Raw genomic sequence first — 20,909 nt, forward strand, 5'->3', positions numbered from 1 at the left:
CCGCAAATTTACAAGCAAATAGATAACAGAAAAAATGGTTTTGCAAAGAACTTGTTTTTTATCAGTTATTTGTGATGTTTCGGTAGATTAACAACGGAAAATAAAATGAAATTGATTAAAAATATATTGCAAAAATTGTCAGTCAAGGGACCTGACCCGCTTAAAAGGTGGGGCCTAGTTTCGAATATCGATTTATTCAAAATTAAGGCGGAAGGCAAACGCTTTTTTGAGAAATTACCGTGAGCGGTTTCGTAAATTTGACCTGTTTTTTAGAAGTTTCGGCTTGATGAAGAGAATCATTGCTGGTAAACATTGGCTTCAAGCGATCGATGGAAATATTTTTTGCATTTCCAGCGATTTTAACTGTAAAAACTTTTCATGTTTTGAAACAACCTCAAACGGTCCCGTGTAAGTAGATTGCGACGATTTTTTTAACACCGTCCGAGCGATGACCCATCAAAACCAATTAACCCAAAATTATATGGCCCATTTAAAATAAAAATAACCCACAACACATTCCAATTTGCGGCATGCAACAATAAAATTGAACCCAAAATCTGTTTTTTTTTCTTCTTGTTTTAAATAGAACACCAGATTCCATGAGATTTTTCAATATTTTTCAACTATTTTTAAGAAGACGAATTTCCATAGCAATTTAAAGACTCGGTTCGTGTAAGTTTCTTCAACTAAAAATTTATAGTAGTTAATGTTGGGATTAGAAATTAAGCTGCTGCTGCTGCATTAACATGAAACTATGATTTATTGTCATTATACGGAATAGAGGTGAAAAGAGTCTTAACAGGTTTAAGGCTTGTGTTTGGGGTTCAAGGCACAATGAAATGATGAAGAATTAAAGCATATCAAGAATGCAGAGAAGCACGCAGAGTTGTCATCAATTCATTTCTATATTTTTATGTTCTGAAAATATGTTATTCGATGTTCACAGCGCATAACACTCATCCACAAGGATAACATCTGCTGAATTATTTATTGAACATCAATATATTTTAAGTCATTGACCGACCATCCCCTTTTTGTGAATTTTATATTTCTGATAATATTGTCGGGTTTAAGCGAATACTCGAAACGACCTGAATTAATTCGTTTCTTCAAGGAAAAATGTCAACGCAGTGACCAATTGTTGCATGCGTTGCTTTTTTATATCTAACAACCACAATTTCAGGTTTACAGCCCAGAATACTAGAATACTATTTATCACAGTGAGGCTGTGTCAAATTCCATAATCTCTGAGAGTTTATACTATCGAATATTTCAATCACTGAAATAAATAAATAAATCACTGACGACAGTTCCAAAGTATGTCTTTCCATCAATTTTCATATCTCCTACAGTACTGCTCGACGGTCTGGAACCCCTTCTATGCCAATGCGTGTGACCAAATCGAGAGAGTTCAAAAAAAAATTACAAAATTAGTCTGAGTTTTCCGAACGCTGCCCATGCAAGACCAATCCTACGTCTTATTTCTGCAGTCTGGTTGTCCAGACCTAACTTCAGTTTATGTCCCAGATATACATAGCTGTCGACTCGTTCAACGACAGTGTCACCAATTTTGATTTCTCTATCGTCCCCGATGTTGGTCATGACTTTTGTTTTCGACATTTTACCTACCGAAAATGACGGCAAACTACCAAAGGAATGCTCCACTGAACAGCAACTAAACTCAACTAAACCATGATGTCTATTTCCGTGAACTGGAGGTTACTGGATCGACCCTGCACTCCTACAAAAAGCTGGTCCGAGACTATTTTGAATGGTGAAACGTCTTCTTTTGTAACTAATCTTTCTTTTTTGTAATGCGACTTTTGGCTTGTTGTATCGGATTATTCTATTCTCTGTTGACTGATTTGTATGATTATAGTTTTAACTTATGTTCGACTGACTTGTTATTGGGCTTCGGCCTGTTAGTTGGTCGTAAAACGTTGAAAAATAAACATAAAATAAAAATAAAAATAAAATAAATAAAATCACCAAACTTTGAGTTGGAAATATTCGCAATGCTTTTTCATTAATAATTTCAATTTCGTATGTTTCCTAAGCTCCCCATACCATCCAGTGAAAAGTAGTAAAATATTCAAAAGAAATTGCAATTTTCTCGTTAGTTTATTATGTTTCTTTTAGTGAATAACAATATTCACCATAGCACAAGTGCAGTAAAAACCAGGGTCGTGAGAGATGTAAAATTTAAGTTGAGCTGGAATGCCGCCCCCAAAATCGCTAGTGACTGGAATGGTTGCTCTCTGCGTCAGTATTTGCCCTTGAGTAACTGGACAGCCTTCAATGATAGTGTTACAAGCATCCCGTAATTCTGGTGGCAGTTGAACTGAAAACCAATGCAAAGATTTAGAGATTTATAAACAAAGGATAAGGACTTTAGTCTCCCGATCAACGTTTCTATCCACATTAGACCTGTCACACTAAAAAAAAGATAAATTTATCTATACAAGACATCAACAAATTTTCACTGCAAAGTCAAATTTCTCCACAATCAATCTACAGTATTTGGCATGAATCGCTTAAAGGTGCGGACTGTGGAAGTTTACGCAAAGCACTTCTACGCAAGGTCACATATTTACGAAAGATTTTTATTGATAAATTCTTACCTGGAGATTCAACACCAAAAACGGTCGAATTCATAGCTAGTTGCATTCTTGGTGTATTCACAGCTGATAGAAACAAAAAAGAATTTCTCTTAAGCAATATGGTCAATTAAATTGAAAGCTTTGTAATCGATACATACCAGCGAAAAAGCGAACTTGATAGGTGATGCTTGTTCCGCGCGTAACGTGGCATGGCGACGACGGGCATCCTTGAATTTCAATGTCAATTGGTGGTGCATTAATTGGTAGATGGTCGGGACCTGTAGAACGGCAAAGAAATGCTGTCAGTTCGAACAATCTGTTTTTCTTCAAAATTGTCAATTACACGGAACCACTTGGTAAGCCAATACCAATGCTGGCACAATTGCACCGACAATTAGATGAATAAGCATTTTTTTCGCGTTAAATAACAATCCACGTAGCTATTCTGCAGTGCGCAAAACGACGTAAAAATGAAATGTACTTTCCGATGTTGAAGTACCTCAATTTATACAATGCGTTGGTCATTATCATTAATGGCTGTTGTTTATTCTCTCTCTCGATAATTCATTATCAGTAGATAGAAGATAACCTTAAGAAATATTATTAATGTTTGAGGTGGATTAGATACAGGCTTTTGCTTAGTTTCACGGCACTGTTAGACGGCAAAAACCATTGTATAAGGAAGTAATGGTAACAAAACTCATGGAATATGTTCCGTAGGAGAAGTCCTAAATATAGAAGATTTGAAGCTCTTAAGACCAGTGGCGCCGAGTTCAGTGGGGCGAAAGTGGCGCTTTCCCCCCATGACAACGCAAAAATTCTTCAAATTTATAGAGTTTTCCAGCATTTTCTATCACTTTGTACTCGTTGCCCCCATGAACAAATCTAAAGTCGGCGCCTCTGCTTAAGACTCAAGACTGTTATGGAATTGTCACTCTTAGAAAGTCTTATAATACTCAATAAATTCTAACGATGGAGTTGAAACTCTTGAAGTATCATTAAAATTGGTCCAGAGAATAAATAACAGATGGAATTGCTATAGCCTCACCGGCGAGTCTGCCTATTTTCGTGAATTATACTTCTTGAATTTTTTTATGAAAAAAAATTATTTCTAAAATTTCAATATCATGCATGACGGGAGATGATAACTAAAGTAATTCGTTGACGCTATAGTCATATATTGTAATCAAATTCAGCTGAGTTGTCTCGCTTACATCTTTTTCCAACTCTCATATAAAATCGATTCCACCATGTTCGGTATGGCATCGCTCGCCTGATACCTAAATAAATTCGAATAGCATGTGGTAATCAGTGCATTAAATTATAATCTGCTAAGGCAACTGGTTGAAAGTACTTCACTTTATCTTTGCCAGTGTGTCGATTCAAGAGTTATCGTAAGAGGTATTGCACTAAGATTAAAAGAATTACGCTTCCATCTTGCGAACAGTCACGGATGTTTGTTTATTCGGTCGAATGAAACTACCTATCAGTGATTATGGTTATCCTTTCTCTATTCTGGCTAACTGATTTACGATTGAATAGTCCACATAACTCTTCGGTTTTTTTCTTACACCTATTCACTATGTTCCTACCCTCGTGGTTTAATTAAAAGAAATAAAAACTACCATTTTCCAACAACTTGTTTTGTAGGTCAAATAATCCACAACAATCAACAATAATACGACACAAAAAACGATGTTGTCTGGTGAATAAACACCATACTAGTCGATAGAAATTTTAATTCGATATAATATGCAGGTGCATGTGCTATTGCTGTGGCTGTTATTACATTCAATGTCTTAAAGTTCAAATATGAAAAAAGATTAAAGATTAATTGACGATCTTTTTGCAAATATTTTTTCAAATGCATGCAACTGTGGCGAAGGGAGCTGTAGGCGTTCGTTGTGATAATGTTTTTTTAGCCCCGTACGAAGTACTGGGGGCTTATAAGAGTAATATGTCGTTTGTAACACGTCGAATTGGAAGCAGACAGTAAGGGCAAAGCATTTGGTTATGTTCATAGATGACGAATCCGCAATAAAAACAAGGCATCAGAACAGTCAGAGCGTTTGCTGCGACTGAGCCCCGTACGACCCGTAAACCTATTTTGCCCGAAACCATTATACGTCCGTATACCCGTATACCCGTATACCTTATTCGTTCGTTATCAAAATGCTTCCGTAATCTTATTGCGTACTTGACATTATTGCCTATTTTTGCAAATTAACTGTAAGTGTTCATCTTTAAAATTGCGTTTACCGAATTTACAACTTTTTTTCCAATTTTCTTTCGGTATTAAATTATCTCTCAAACGAAACAAAAAGGTTGATGAAATATTCTCGACTTATGAGCAAAAACCCCATAGGGCCATAAAGCGGCCTTAGTCTAAGGGCCCAAATTTGAAACTTTTTTCGCCACGTTCTCTTTGTATTCAATTACCTTCCATAAAAAACAAAATCTAGCAAAATCGGATGAGCAAACACCTAGGGCCGAGTAATGACCATTGAGCCCTCCCAACAAGCCCACTTTGCATCTTACCCAAAAACAATGTTCAGCAACTTTGTTCTAGCTCTGGAAGGGCTAGAAGAAAAAGAAAAGGAAAAAAAGAATTTTGAAAAAAGGTTGTGATTTACTTAACTACGGGTCGTACGGGGCTGTTCTGATGCCTTGTTTTTTTAATTATTAACTGAGTCTTACATATTCGACTGGCTTGTCGAGACTATTTCTCTAACTTGAGTTAAACGCATTCGATTAGAAGTTGCTTCTAAAGCGAGACGTCGAGATGTGTCGTCGATTTATTTTCGATTCCAATCAATTTCACTGAATTTTATGCTTTTGATTTCGTTCGAATTCTCTTCATAATCCGATAGAATTTTGTTCCAGAAACTTTTTACTTCTTACTACTGATATAGAACATGTGAGGTAGCCTGCGAAACAATTTTTTTACTCAACATCAAGGTTGCACTAGCGTCGCTAGTCGTTAGCGACGCTATTAGCGTCGCTACTAGCGCCGCTAATTTTTTGAATGTCATTAGCGAATTTTTTTTTCGCCGATCGCTAATCACTTCGCTAATTAAAAATAGAACTTTCTAGGTATTGAACAATTTAATATTGAATTATTAAAATTGTTATTTGCATAACCTGAAGTGAAGTGTTGAAGAATCGAGTTATGAAACCTACTTCAAAATTCCGTTGAAAGTTTATGAAATTTCATGTATTATTCAAGCAAAACCTCGACAACTCCTCTACATCTATTTGACGAGTAGGTAGCTTTATCCACACAAAAAATGCAGCAACGGAGAAACTGACGTATTTTTTGGTATGGCAGTTTCGTGGCTGCTGTATGGAGAAAGTTACTGATTCTCTGAATAGGTGTCATGGTGTCAATGAGTTGTCGTAAAACGGTTGTCGGGTTTTACTTGAGTAGACCAATTTCAATTCATAATTCTTGGATTCACGTGAAAACATGACTTTCCAATTGTTCATCCCTCTAGGGTGCAAATTATAAACATTTCAAGGTGTATACTTTGGAAATATAAGAATTTCTGGATTAAAAAATTATCGATTTGCAAAGTAGATGACCTTTTGCATTTCAGATGGACTGAATCTTGGAAATGGTTTATGAGTACGTTTAGTGTGATTATTGAGATTCCATTGTGATTCTCTTGCCAAGATTGGGATTCTATAGTGATGATTGGGATTCTCTTGCTAAGAATGGAATTATATTGTGATGATTGGGAGTCTCTAGTGAAGATATTTGAAGACAGAGACTCTTCTGAATATAAAGATTCTATTGTAATTATTGAGATTCTCTATGAAAACATCTAAAAAAAGTCACAAGACTTCATCAAATATAATGTGAATACAGTTTCTGAAAAGTCATCTTGAAATTGGTCGTCTTTTCGTAAAATATAACACTGTTAAGCGCAGTAGTGTCGCTTCTGAAAGACTTTCCAGTTTTTCGAAATTCGTTTAGAGAGTCGATATCTGTCAATTGAGAAATGGGAGCTTTTTGCAGCTTCGTAATCATAAAATCTAATAAATTTTCCTCAATCAAAAACAATATTATAGTTGTTTTAGATTTAGTCATGTTCAGCATGATCAAACGTGTTAAAAAAAATTATAAATTAGAAAATCGTTTTATTCACGAGATCTTTTAAGAGGGCCGACTACTTACTAAAGAGCCATCTGTTCTTGGCTTTATGGAATCACTCACCTTTGTATGAAAATAAACCACATTTTGTGTAGTCATTATTTCGATAAATTCACATTGGAGCACTTATTTTATAAATTAATATGGAACTTTGAACGTCTTACGACGTTATTGCAGAAAAACATTTATAAAATTAGTGTTAGATCCAGAGAAATTATCATTTCAAAACAACACTGCACCGACCACCAAATACGAACAAATTCTCCTTTTGGCTCTTATCAACATATTGAAACACAAAAATTATGAGTGAAATTAATTTCTGCAATGGTTTTTTATTAAATTACACTATTTACTGGTTGAAAATCACTTTTTATTTTCTATAAACAATAAATAAAACTTTGTATACTGAGATCGAAAACGGACACTGTTCACATCCAACTCAAAGTTCAAGCTCAGTAAAAAGGAAAGGAAGAAGAAGAAAATTATAATTTTCGTCAGTGAGTTCGGGAAGTGGTAGTTCTTTTCTTCACAGTAACTGATATTGACTAAAAAAATTCAATTCAATTCACCTCCCTTCTATCTGTCCAATTGTGTTCGATTTTTGAACACCCCTTCCACCCCCTAGCGTTGTACGACATTATGATGGTCCCTAGAAGGAACAAGTTATTTGAAAGTGCCCTAGGCACTGTCTGATTCAGACTGTTATAAACATTCCATTCGAAGGCGTAGTATTTTCATTTTATACAAATGCAAAGAAATGATAGACGATGTCTCGCAACTTGAGTGCCGCATTGGCATTACTCTGTGTCAGTTTCAAGTGATATAAAGTCATACATGTTGGTTGAATTACGCAAAAAATGCTTTTTCCGTTCCAACTCTTAAAGCCATAAAATGAAAAGTTGGACTCGACGATTCTTTACAATCGTTTGGATATATATGTACACAGCAGCTAGACTAATTAAAATTTTATTTCCTCGATGTGACTGTGAAAACACGACATTTTCTACAATTTTATTTATAATGGATAGACGGCGTGCTTTTCGACGTAAAATATTCCAAATATGAAAGCGAAAACACCGAGAATTTTGTAAACAAAAATTATACCTGCAGGTATCCATTTACAATGTTTTATAATGTTGCCTTCTCGCGGGTAATATATATGTCGACTTTATGCATTAATGTATTGACATTTACCACGGGTGTACCATTTTACCATAAAAATTGTCGTAAAATACCATCGATTTATGGCAATTGCCGAAGACAATCAAAAGTTACTATAACAGAAAATCGTTGTTGTCGAAAACTGTAAACATTCAGAAAATTAAAAAACGAGTCGATCAGGGCTGGTACAAAAATCAAAAATGTATAAGGCAGCGACATTAAAAATTGTTCTAAGTTACACCCCTGTGATTAAGAGTTTTATTCGATATAATAATATATGTATACTTGAACTACTACGGAACATGTCATAAATATTTTCCAGTTTCGTATACAAAACATTTTTAACACAAAACGAACGATTACGTTTATGAGTTCCATTGATCAAATTACATTCACGAAAATGCATTCGATACTAGAACATTCCACTTGTTTACAATAAATCGTATGTTCGTTCGACGAAATGAAAACAACAACATAAAAAAAATTGTTTTACAAATTTTAAAATTTTTGTTGGTTAAATGAAACGTCGAACAAACCTGTGTGCGATCAGTAATGCGAATCTTTTGTTTTTTATTTGCTTTACCTTTTGTAGATAAAATTTCACAGTCATTAGGGTGTGCCACACTAAAGCAATAGTATATCCACTTTAAGAAAAGTAGTTCAAATTAGTCTCGTCTATGATGCATGATGTACTCAATGGCGTAATGGTTAGCACCTCTGCTGATCACTGCGAAATTGAGCTGCTAACGGGAACGTAGCCATACATGATTTGCAGGTCGGTCTCAGATCCAGAAAATGAAAACCCAAAGGTGGTACTGCTCTGACGTCATTATTACTCTCATTCCAAAGTTATTTCGATGGATGAGTACTTTTTCAGTGTAAATAAATATTTTTGACACCAAAAAACCGATAAACCGAAAAAAATGGTTTCGGCAGTAAAAAAAAAGATCGGTTCCGTTCAAACCCGGTTTGCATTCCCAACCGCAAAAAGATTCCACATTCGAACCATTTGTCAGATTTGTAAACAAAAACCTAAGCTGACTCAATCGATCCTACAAACTCGAAGTGAAATTGAGGGTAGAGTTTAGCGGCATAATCGTTGTTGGATGAACCGGTGAACCATTGTTGTGGCTCAGCTTACCACCTGGAACAGTAATTTCGGTAAAGGAAGGTACGCAAGAGTAGAACTATACGCAATAAGGTAGATCAATATTATCTCTTCCTTCTGCAAAAATACCTGATTGCCCCATCGTCTGTTCAAAAAGTGACGTTATTAATATCAATTCGCTTATTCAATAAGACAGCTGGTTGAAAGGCAATACAATGTTCTTATAATGTTATTTATGAGGAAGGGGCGAGGTGGAACGACTTTTGCGGCCTTTAATAACGTCAGTGGACCCGATCCTATCATTGATTGTATTAGATTATTAGCTTGTATAGGTGAAAAAATTGTACTTTGGAAAACACCCACAAACTCGTCGATCCCCGCTTTTTCCGTACACTGCAATTTTGCCAAAGTCTGAATCTCCGAAAGGTAAGCAAAGGCAAACCTGCACTTTTTGAAAAACACCCTAACTAATGCCATTTCACTTTGCGTTAAATATTTGAGTTATTCACCTTCCACCATGCATTTTTAATAAAAATATAAATAAAATTTCTTACAATATGTGCCGGACTGTCTTGTATTTATGGCAATAGATATATTCACTGCCTAATACGTTTTCGATGAGTATATTCAGAGATAATGAAATGTGTTTGTAACTTTCCAATATTTGGATATGTGGGGTACCTATTTGGTGCTATATTCGTCGAAATTGAATTTTTCCCATTCCCATTTTGTTAATTTAGAAGACGTAAACACAATTACCTGTTCAAATGCTCTCTTTTTCGCCTCAAAATTAAAGGTGCACTCGTTGTGTGCGCTCCATACTTTAGGTATCTGATGCATTTACGTTGAACAATTATCGAAATGGAATGTTTATTAAGGCAATTAAAAATGTATGATAATCTCGAATCCATCGTAAAACTTTCTGTTCGGATTAAGCGATTTACCTGCAGAAAAATACTGTTGCCATTTTTAGATGAGGTTCAGATGAAAATGTTGTCCGAAGTATTATATTGGTCGCGAATGAGTGATGAAATGGAAAGTTAATACCTCCGTTTTTATTAATTTTTGTTGTTGCCTTGTTACCTTGTTGGAGGGTACGGTGTTTATTATGCTCAATGACGAACACCAATCACACTTGATCCACGATTGATTCATACTTCGTCTTGGTGTACATGAAAGTCGAAGAGAAACTAACTGGGAAAAATCCAATTCTTATCAGAAGCTATTTGGTTAAGTTTTCCAACCATCAGAAATCGGTGGACTTCCATTTTAAAACCAAAACAAAGTGACAGTAGACTCACCTGAACAGGGCCGTAGCTACATGAGGACTGCTATGTGCTGAAATCACACTGAAAATGTCAGAAAACGGGTTTTTATCGTTTTTTTTCGTTGCTTTGAGCACACCCTGAAATTTATGTCTGGAACTGTCATAGTTATAACGCGAACAAAACGCCATTTTCTCACCGCATTTGAGTGGAGAAGATAAGGTTATTCACATCGCACAGATGATTCTTTTTGCCCAATGGGATATTACCATACCAAGGATGAAGGATCAAGTTATTTTACGCAATGTGTCGTCCCAAAGGCGTTTAAAACAACTATGAATTTGTACTGTGAGATTTCCCCTGTAAAACACATCGGACACGCAAGATTTGAACATGAGCTCTGGACTCTGACAGTTTAATTAAATTTTAAAATATCCTCGAAAACATCGCTCAAAACTCTCAGTAAATAAGTTGCCAGTGGTGATTAGTTTCGCGACTCTGTGTGAAAATTATTGATTACCACGAATCCGAATTTAGATTCTTGCTATATGGCAGATTGCGGATACATAAATTCACTCATTATGACTTTTCGTTTTCGTAACCTTGCCCATTATAATGTTCGTTTATAATTTTCAACTAAAAATTTTCGTCCACCTTTAAAAAAGAACGTATTGCATACACGTACACTTAACGGTGTACTCAACATAGAGCACTGTGCGTATTATCAAATCGTGTTTGCATTAGTGTAAACATCCGTAAAAAATATTCTCTCGAAAAGAAACGGCAAACAACTAAAGCAGAAGATTTGGTAACGTATGCCCGTGCGGTCTCATTCAGATTTTCAGATTTTTGTAATCGGGCGAAACTAATTGAGCAAGTTTGGGTGTGGGGTAATGTGGCACAACGCATTTTTTAACGACGCAAAAAGTGAACTCGAACACAAACTCCTCTTACTAAAATTTTGTAAAAGGAAAAATTACTTTGATGACAAGGCTGACAAATATTTTTAGCATTAAATTTGCGTGTGCGAGATTGTCAAAAATTGATTTTAGAAATGTAATTTTTCCGCTTCGTGTGCCAAATTACCCGATAACCAAGTTTGTAGTTGCGTTACGAGTAATTCCTAAAGAGGTCATATGAAAACGTTAATAATGGGAATCGTACCCAATGAAGGGGGTTAATTCCCCGACTACACGGCGTGCGATTTGAACTCCTCTGGAATTTTTAGTACTCCAGAATCTGACCGGTCTCTACTCGCCGTCTTTCGTACCAGTCCAAATGACCTATCACAATGGCTTTCTAAATGTTACGGAATGCAGAGGCAAACTTCAACGACTCTTAGCATTACTTCGGTTTTCACAAGTCTGCGAGAAAATGAAAATAATTTTGCAAACATTCAAAAGGATGTTAGAGTAATTTCAGTCTTGTGTCAGTTGTGTTCTCTGTATAAAGTCGTCGAATTATGTGCGAAAAGTATCCAGAGGCCGGAAAACGAGCAGTTTTTGTCAAATATGCATCGCTACGATTACTTATCCGTAAGCAATCAAAGAAGAAGAATCAATGTTCAAGTTATTATCAAAAAATGCGGATTGAACTCAAAACTAAATTTTCCGTAAAAAGAAACACAATTCACTGTCAAAATTGCTAAAATATCGGCAAAGAAAATAGAATTATTTCGGAATGAATGAGATTTAAAGTGTAAAAATTAAGAAATGGCCATCATTTATCTCGTTTGCTTATTCTGTGAGTTTGGCATTGATCCAATTTTCCCTGTGTAATGTTTTTAGTGAGAAAATAAACAAAAAAGAAACGAAAAATTATGAAGAATTCGAACGAATAAATAAATAATAAAATGGAAGTAATGTGGAGACGTTCGAAATTTACATGGTTCATACACTGAAGGTGAAACGCTTACACCATTGTTACGTAAAAGTTTGTACACATGGCTGCAAATTCTAATCCACGCGTTTAGAGCGTGTGCGACATCATACTTAATTTCATGATGTGGTGCACGTTTCGTAAAGCAGAATTTTTTGCATGTTGAACAAAATGATGCAACACATCGTGAAAACAGGTATATTTTCACACACACTGATGTCGCTCTAAACGCGTGGATTAGAATTCCGTGGGTCTAGCTTTCGACGTTACTGTTTCTCACACCATTTTATACAGTTTTTCTTCCTTGATTGGTGCTATAAAATAGCACTAAGTCAGTATTGACCAAATCGATTTTACTCATCTTTAAATCAGATGCATTGGACTATTTTATATGTGCTTTGAAAGGTATTCGAGCCAAGAGGTCAAAACCTCTTTGAAAAATTCCTTAAAAGACATCGGTGCTTTGCTGAAAAGTATACATTAGCGCGATTTTTAAGTACTGGATTTTAGTTTACTTTCATATATCATTTAGGTTCAGACGATGAGGTTCGATGAGATATGAACAGAGGGACCCTATTTGCCCTGAATGGCCCTGAACTCTCAAATCAACATCCACTTTTCTACGAGTGTATCGAGAATTTTCAAGAGTTTCGTGAATTTTCAGGAATTTCCAAAATTTTCAAAAAAGACGATTCGCGTAAATAAACTCTACTGTCAACTCTGTAGGTGGGCGCTGTAATGAATCGTAAAACAAAAACGGGAAATTCAGCTTTTCCGCACGCCATAATACATTGCATTTTAATGCGACCATTGACCGTGCCGGACTATATTTGTTGACAAAAAGGATTGGCAAAGGACATTGTTCTACTATACATGAAAAGTAAATTTCAGATTTTTTTTTTTAAACACGTAAAACACACGGGTAAATATTTTAGTAATGATAATTAACCGTAATAAATGTACCGAAAGGGAACCCACTAGCCACGTGTCCCACAACGTCTGTAACACAAAATTCTAAGTCCATTGCAAGTGCCACTAAACAGACTTAAATTCTGACAATATATCAGTGGAGTAGGCAGTGGGGTCATCGATGGTTATTAGAAAATTTATCGAAAGGTGGGAACAATGCGAATGATATAAAAAATAGACAGGTTTGATGAATGTTCCAATAATTTCGCTAGTGACTTTTCCCTCCGCATATGGCGAGTAAGACTTACTCAGAAAGTGACAAATTAAAATTAATAAAGTTCTCCGACGTCTGCGATACATAGCCTTTATGGATATCCATCATCAAAATAGCAATAGCTTTTCTCAGTAATAAGTTTTGTCTTTTTTGGCTATCATCTGTAAAATAAATTGCAAGACGGACAGACGAACGTTGGATCCGTAAAATCTTACTCACTGCAACATTCGCGCAAACAATCGCAGATTGTATCTTCTTCTTCTTCTTCTTCTTTTTCAGCCTGTTTCTATCCACTGCTGGATGTAGGCCTCTCCAACTTCTTCCCATTTCGTACGATCCATTGCCATTTGCTGCCAGTTTGTACCTGCAATATTCTTAATTCCGTTTGTCCATCTCTCTGGTGGTCTACCTATAGCTCGTCTTTTATATGGTCGCCAGTTCATGATCTTTTTGGTCCAACGTTCGTCTGTCCTTCTTGCAATATGTCCCGCCCAGCTCCATTTCAGAGATGCTATTCTTTCCATGACATCAACGACCCTGGTTTGTTGTCGAATCCATTGATTCGTCATTCTGTCTCTGAGTGTTATTCCAAGCATACTCCGTTCTCTTTGGCCAAGCATACTCTGGCTCTTTGTGTCACTCTCAATTTATCTTCGGATGCTTTCGTTAAAGTTAACGTTTCCGCTCCATAAGTGAGCACTGGAAGGACACAAGTGTCGAAAACTTTGCTTTTGAAAATGAGTCTGAGTTTTCCGAACGCTGCCCATGCAAGACCAATCCCACGTCTTATTTCTGCAGTTTGGTTGTCCAGACCTAACTTCAGTTTATGTCCTAGATATACATAGCTCTCGACTCGTTCAATGACAGTGTCACCAATTTTGATTTCTCTATCGTCCCCGATGTTGGTCATGACTTTTGTTTTCGATAAGTTCATCTTGAGGCCAACTCTGCTTGCCTCTTCACTTAACTGTTGTAGCATAAGCTGAGCCTGACCTAGATTCGCTGCTATCGGTCCAATGTCATCAGCGAAGCGGAGATTGCTCAGGTACTCTCCATTTTGCTCCAGTTTAACTTCCTAAAAACACTCTGCAGAATCGCCGTGAATAATTTCGATGAAATGGTGTCACCCTGCCTTACACCTCGGCCAATTCTGAATTTCTCCGTGCTCTTATGAAGTTTTATACATGAAGTAGCATTTTTGTACACGTATCGAATTGTGTTGGAGTTCCTTGAGTCTACTCTACATTCGTCTAATGCGTCCAATATCGACCATGTTTCCACTGAATCGAAAGCTTTTTCGAAGTCTATGAATAGCAAGACTGAAACCAGATCTGAAAGCAGCTTGTTCAACAGGTTGGTAGAAGTCGAACTTGTTAGTGTTCCTCTTCGTAATGATTTTCATAAACAACTTGTAGAGTGTTGACAATATGCTTATGAGTCGGTAATTTTCGGTAGTTGTCCATCTTGTCGAAATCTTGTATAAGGAAAATGTCATTTTGTGAATCACTTCGGCGCGAGATTCCTCATCACCCATTACGCATAGCAGCTTCGATCTATTAACACGATTTTCTATGTGCACCATCATTATCACTAAAAATTTCGAAATTCTACATTTCATGCCATTAAATCCGATCTTATTCGTATCAGCGAATCCAACAGCGAAAATGCTAGCAAAATGCGTACGTTCATGAAATTCAACTCATTGAGTCAGTCATTCAAGTCAAGTTACGCTACCTCAAAATAAAACAATGGATTCCAACGTCTGTTATAAATAAAATTTACACAAAAAAATTATTTTACTTGCTGCACCTGTACTGTGGAAAATGATTTTTTAGACGGGGCGGACAACTTTTACTATTCACATCAAAGTTTACCTATGACGGACGTTGGCACAGAATATTGATTAGCAGAAAATATTGTCATTGATTTGGCCATCAAACAACGAAGTACGAAGAGGTCAAAAATTTATAGATACTAGCTCAACATTGGGGAACGACGATACAGTGTAGGAAATTAATCGAGGAAATTATATTTGATGGGTATCTGAAAGTCTCAAAAGTATTTATGGGTTAAGTAAGGAGTTCAAGGAAGTGGTCTAGGATCACTCATTGATGGCACTCTTTACATTTTCGAAAACATTTTTTCTTTTGTCTATAAATGTGTGTTGTTGTCGTCCCATCACACCTCACCACTCAATTTCAACTAGCATTACTGTTTCCCAGATCACTCTGCCAATTGCATATTTAACCGAATTTCTTTTATCTTTCAGACTGTACAATCAACGTGGCGTCCACAATTGCCTCTACCCGAAGAAATTAATGTGAACAACATGGACAACATGGACAACAAATCGTCGTCAAAGTTCAGCAATGTCAACAACAAAAAATGGTCACTCGGTAGCCTATTCCGACGAAAGAAAAAGGACGAAACTTCCGAATCGAGCAGCGAGGAGGACCGCAAAGCTGGATTTACTCCACAAAAGCGAAAACCCAAACCAAAACCGAAGGCCAAACGTCCCAACAAACTTATCAGCGCGTTCGATCATATCATAATCGCACCCGCCGACAAATCCAAAGACACCGACAGTTTGAAATCGTTTGATCGGATAACGACGCCAACGGATTCGAATCGTTCCACTGGATCGTTAGATCGTCGATTGCGACGAGAGAGACTGCGAGCGGCAAGGATATATGCGAAGGAAGTGAGCAGTGATGAAGAGATTGAGTCAATTAATTCGTCGTCGATGTCGCGATTCCGAAGCGATGAAAGTATTGGAAATCATAGTGGATCGAGCTACAAGAAATCGCGAGCGGCTAGAACTGAACGATATATGAAGCGAATGTCAAAGGGCGATGAATTAGGACAAATAGTGCAGCAAGTAAGTCGTTGGCATACTCAACCAATTACACCGGGATTCAGATACAATGAACATTCGAACAATGAGCATTCATACAATCGCCAACCGAGTGAAGGCTTGCGAACTTCAGCCAGTCTAACGAACGTGCCATCACAAAAGCTCAACCAAATATGGAGTGTTCCGCTGCGTTCGAAGCCACAAGAGCTGATCAAAGATCAGGAGAACCGGAGTATCAGTTACGAGAATCATCTGTACCGTCCATCGTCACAACGAATCATCAACAAAGCTGGTCCACCAGCTCCGCCACCTCGAGATCCTCAACGTCGTCTCACCATTTACAATCCATCGGAATCACGTCCGCTATCTTATGCATTTGACAAGCACACGTCCAATCCCCAGTTGCTAGGCATTTCCTCTAACAATCGATGTGTAAGTGACGATCGTTTGTGGGGTGGACAGATACAGCAGCAACAACAACCACATCGACCCGCTTCCGTTCAACCGGTGCAAGAACCAAGAAGATTTATAACAAGAAACGAAACCGAATTTGCTAAGAATATGCGCAATTTGTCATCTCAACAAGGCTATGAGTACCTTGCCGATGCGGCTCCACGATCTAGGCGCCCCATTCATGTGATGCCCAAAGATGTGAAACGCGATACGTCTGTCGATATTACGGAACATTCGCCGCCACAGGTCAGATTGCGAACTACGAAAAGTGGCATACAGGCACCGATGAAGAGTGCAGCAGATTTCTGGAAGCAAATCGATCAGGCCGAGTCGAACAATCGGTCCGGCCGGAACACTGAGCGAATGTACACGGTGAAGCCTAGGTCCGTGTCCCATTCACGAGCCCATGACCTGAGCATGAATTCGTGGAGCAATCACCATCCGATTGACAATGGAAATGTTCATCGCAGAGAATTCAATGTAACTAGCGTGATATTGAAACCATCGAAGAGCTGTGGGTTTCAACCGAAAACTACCGTCACCAATACAGCAAAAGCATTTGAAAAGAAGCATGAGAAGACTAATTCAATGCCCAGCTATTACACGGTGAAGGCCATTCTAAATTCGCCAGCAAACAAATACGAAGAGCACGTTGCCAAAACAGTCGTACAACCAATGCAACCGATCAGATACAAGCCGAAAGTACCACTTCCAACACCACCGTCTAATCGGCTCCAGTCGCAAAAGTATTCGACGTCCGAAGACGATCTTTTGGACGGTCACCGAAGACAACGGAAGAAATCAACAAATCTGGAAGATGCCATCAACGAACTGGAAGCCATTTACAAGAGCCTCGGATTGGGTGATGAAAATTTAATGGATCGGGCTGAACGTCGTGACATACCAAAGTTCAATCAATTCAATCCGGTTTCGAATTTTAATCCGGACAGTGACGACAATGATAATGAGATCGGTGAGAATGCGGAACCGGACATTGTGTTAGACGACGTAGCTTATCGCAATTTTAAACGAGCTAACAGCATACCCAAAACCATAGAACCACAACCGCCATTCGGTATACCTATCGGACCTATACCGTCAACTCCTCCCGGATCCAATTACTTGCATGCGTCGCCCGATAACACTATCGCCAAGCCTATGTTTATTGCACGCAAAACTCCCGATTTAGTGTCCGACGATTTGGCTGTGAGAAATTTACGCAAAGATTCTCCCGTTCGACAGGTTGGTTTCGATAAAGTCGAGCATTGCATTCAACCGTCCATTTTACGAAAGAAACAGCGGGCTGTTCGTTCCATGTCGGAAAATATTTACAATTTGATACAACGTGATGCAGCGAAACCATCCGGGGGTTGTTTGGATGATTATGATGTGATGGCTGGTTCGTTGAACAATGCGGCAAGTTTGAAGGACATAACGTCCGGTGATGATAATGATCATCCGACGACATTGCGTTTACTGCAGCAGGAACACCAGCATTCGGACGTAGATCATCGAAGTAAAGGACGGAGCGTCGTCGGCGCTGTATTCAGTTTGCCGTCTACATTAAAAACATCAACGCCGGCAAAAGTGCCATTTATCACAAAACAACATCGGCCTACCATGGTACTGAATCAGAAGCCACCAATCCCGTTGCCACGGAACAATTTGAGTCCCGATCTCAACTGTGATAAATCCGGTATGGAAGACATTTTGAATGCGATAGCTAAGGAGGCGAAAGAAAGTAGTGAGAAATTGAGTCGCGATTTATTTGAATTGCGCAAGGAAATGGTGAGTGAGAAAAAGGATAAGGAATTCCGGCCCGGCAGTCCAAAAGCTAAGCTTATATCCAATGTTAAAATGGAAAAGGACATTGACAATGTGTCGCGAGCGGCAAAACGTTTCGAGGAATTGCTCGAAGACGTTGTCGATGCCGGTGTTGCTAGCAAGATCGGTAACCCTTCTGAATCATCCGCTGCCAACCGGCGATCATTTTCGAAGGAAAAACAATTTTTGCAAAATATAAACGATGTGGCCGATGCGGCGAAAGCCTGTGAACAGGTCATCGGAATGGTGGTTGATGGAAACGGGAAAAAGAGCCCCGAAACCCGAAGCCCGAAGTCGCCACGAAGAGAGACGAAAAAAGAAAAAGCTGAAGACAGCCATTCGGTCGCACAATTGTTGGAGAAACTAGAGCCGAATGTTCAGCATATTGGTGTTATAGCCGAACGATGCATGCGCCAATTAAGCGAACTCGGTGACATGAACGTTGAAGTTGTTGAGAAAAAGGCATTACCATTGACTAATGCTGATACAGTGGACGCAGCTGATTACGACAATTTAAATTCTCATTTGATAACAACATTCAATCAATCGCGTAACGATGAACTGTCTACGGAGACCCGTTCGGCAGAGCAAAGTGAGCCGGATTTTCGCCGTAAAGTTCAAGAAGAAATCGACAAAATAATGCAAGAATGTGCCGAAGAAGCGCAAAAGAAGTGCACGTTACAACCGGAATCGAAATTCGTATCATCCGACGAAGAAATGAATATTTTGCTGTTACCACCAACCGAAACAAAAACTGAAAAAACTACCGCAGACGATAAACCGAGCACGACGCCGTACTCATCTCCGCTAGACGAGCAAAACAAATCGTCATCCGACTATCTAAAATCGTCTAGCGCGACACCCAATCGCATCAATTCGTCCAGCATTACATCGTTCAACGAACAGTCGTCCAGCGATTTCGCCAAATCGATCAGCAGCGACAATCGCCTGGCCAGTGAAGGTATTAAAACTAGTAGTACAACATCATGTGAACCAGCACAATCACCGTCGGCAATTAAATCAAGCACTGTATCACCTTTCACCATATCACCATCACCCCCACTCGTACTCACACCAGCCGACGACGATGAACGATCGCTGTACAATTCGTCCGAAGAGCTGGCAATGATATTCGGAATTAAGACACCGTCACCATCAGGTAATGTTGACGTGATGAGTCTGGTGAGCACAAAGACGTTACCCGAGCATGATTTCGCCAATGAAATATCTCTTCCATTGTCGGATTGTAGAAGCGCTTTCATTAACCTAGAAACTATCGAAGAATCGCACGAAGAATGCGCTGACGATGAATTATTGTGTGACAATGCATCTAATCCTACTAATGAACCCAAGCCTATGAACGAACAACAACGCGAATCCGCTTGCTTATATAACGAATTCGAATTTGAAATGTTGAGTTGTGTGACCAAAACCGATGCCAAAAGTCGGAAGAAAACTGAAATTCCATCTGCGACATCGAATAGTGATGGCGTTCATCGTCGCCGTACCAATAGCCAAACATCACTTGATTATCCAGCTTGTGACAGTAAAGCATCTGATCAGAGTGAATCTTGCTTGTCCGTCTTAAATCCGAACCATGTGTTGCTGGCATTGACTATCGGTGTGGCCAACAACGATCTGTTGACCATTGCTGCTATTGTTATTGCCATAGTTATCGTGATCGTTTTCATATTTTTGTAATTTAATTTTGGCTGGCTGGATGGCGTGCTAGAATTAACTCTCTCATACTCTATCCACGGACATATCAGCAGTTTAGTGATGTCTCTGCACATTTTGTTACAAGGGTGTTATAACAAGGGAAACCCTTCCACAGCCATTAGTGTTTTTTTTTTCGTTACAAATTTTTGCGCCTTTATTTTCGACTTATTAAAGTAATAACCGAACATGGAATACCTCATTTAAGTATGGTTTCCACTTAAAAAGAGCACTCCGTTTAGCCTCCGTCTACATGACAGTTGTAAAATAGAACAAAAGAACTGTCACGCAAACGGAGTGGAAATTGAATTTATTTCAATTTTTTACTCCGTTTACGTGACAGTTCCTTTGTTCCATTTTACAACTGTCATGTAGACGGAGGCTAAACGGAGTGCTCTTTTTAAGTGGAAACTATACTTTACTGTTTTACTTGTGTATGGGTCGAAAATCGTTCTTTCCATACCTTCGGTTCAATAACATTCGTACGAATCAGACATTACTACATAACTATATGAAGTTCAATCGTCTAGTTGGGCTGAGAATTTTTTTTCTTTGTCGTCAATGCAAAACAATATGTATTAGTGAGATCATTCCTTCCTAATTAGACTCGGAACAGGTCAGGTTTGGACCTGAAGATGAACTGAAAATGCCTGAACCTGTTTTGATATAATTCAATCAATTTTGACCTGACCTGATTTTAGTGTGGTCGAATAA

At 38.2% G+C, this 20,909-nt stretch overlaps 2 protein-coding genes across 6 annotated transcripts in view; one reads left to right on the top strand and one right to left on the bottom strand.

Annotated features, from left to right (window-relative positions):
- The window catches only part of LOC119069403, a 180,482-nt gene that overhangs the window by 97,164 nt on the left and 62,409 nt on the right, over nt 1-20,909 (top strand). For 3 of the 5 annotated variants that reach the window (XM_037173452.1, XM_037173451.1, XM_037173450.1), the window contains exon 2: nt 15,618-19,638. In XM_037173452.1, the coding sequence (XP_037029347.1) occupies nt 15,678-19,638 (3,961 nt within the window). In that variant the 5' untranslated portion in view covers nt 15,618-15,677. Of the gene's footprint in view, nt 1-11,679; nt 11,823-15,617; nt 19,639-20,909 lie in introns of those variants that run through there. The other 2 variants (XM_037173449.1, XM_037173453.1) reach the window with 1 other exon arrangement.
- On the bottom strand, nt 2,103-3,099 carry LOC119069406 (NPC intracellular cholesterol transporter 2). Its single transcript, XM_037173456.1, has 4 exons — nt 2,944-3,099; nt 2,759-2,878; nt 2,622-2,684; nt 2,103-2,341 (listed from the first exon to the last, which is right to left on the bottom strand). Exons 1-4 carry the CDS (start codon nt 3,008-3,010, stop codon nt 2,136-2,138), a joined length of 456 nt encoding a protein of 151 aa, XP_037029351.1. The 5' UTR covers nt 3,011-3,099; the 3' UTR covers nt 2,103-2,135.

This window comes from Bradysia coprophila (assembly GCF_014529535.1).
Source record: "Bradysia coprophila strain Holo2 chromosome X unlocalized genomic scaffold, BU_Bcop_v1 contig_34, whole genome shotgun sequence".
NCBI lineage: Eukaryota > Metazoa > Arthropoda > Insecta > Diptera > Sciaridae > Bradysia > Bradysia coprophila.

What these genes read in the sequence shown, in the direction of transcription:
- LOC119069406 (XM_037173456.1), bottom strand. Translation starts at nt 3,010, where the DNA reads ATGCTTATTCATCTAATTGTCGGTGCAATTGTGCCAGCATTGGTATTG. An exon ending in GGCTTACCAAGTGGTTCCGT is followed by an intron (nt 2,879 to 2,943) that starts GTAATTGACAAT and finishes GCCGTTCTACAG; the next exon opens with GTCCCGACCATCTACCAATT. An exon ending in TTTTGGTGTTGAATCTCCAG is followed by an intron (nt 2,342 to 2,621) that starts GTAAGAATTTAT and finishes ATTGGTTTTCAG; the next exon opens with TTCAACTGCCACCAGAATTA.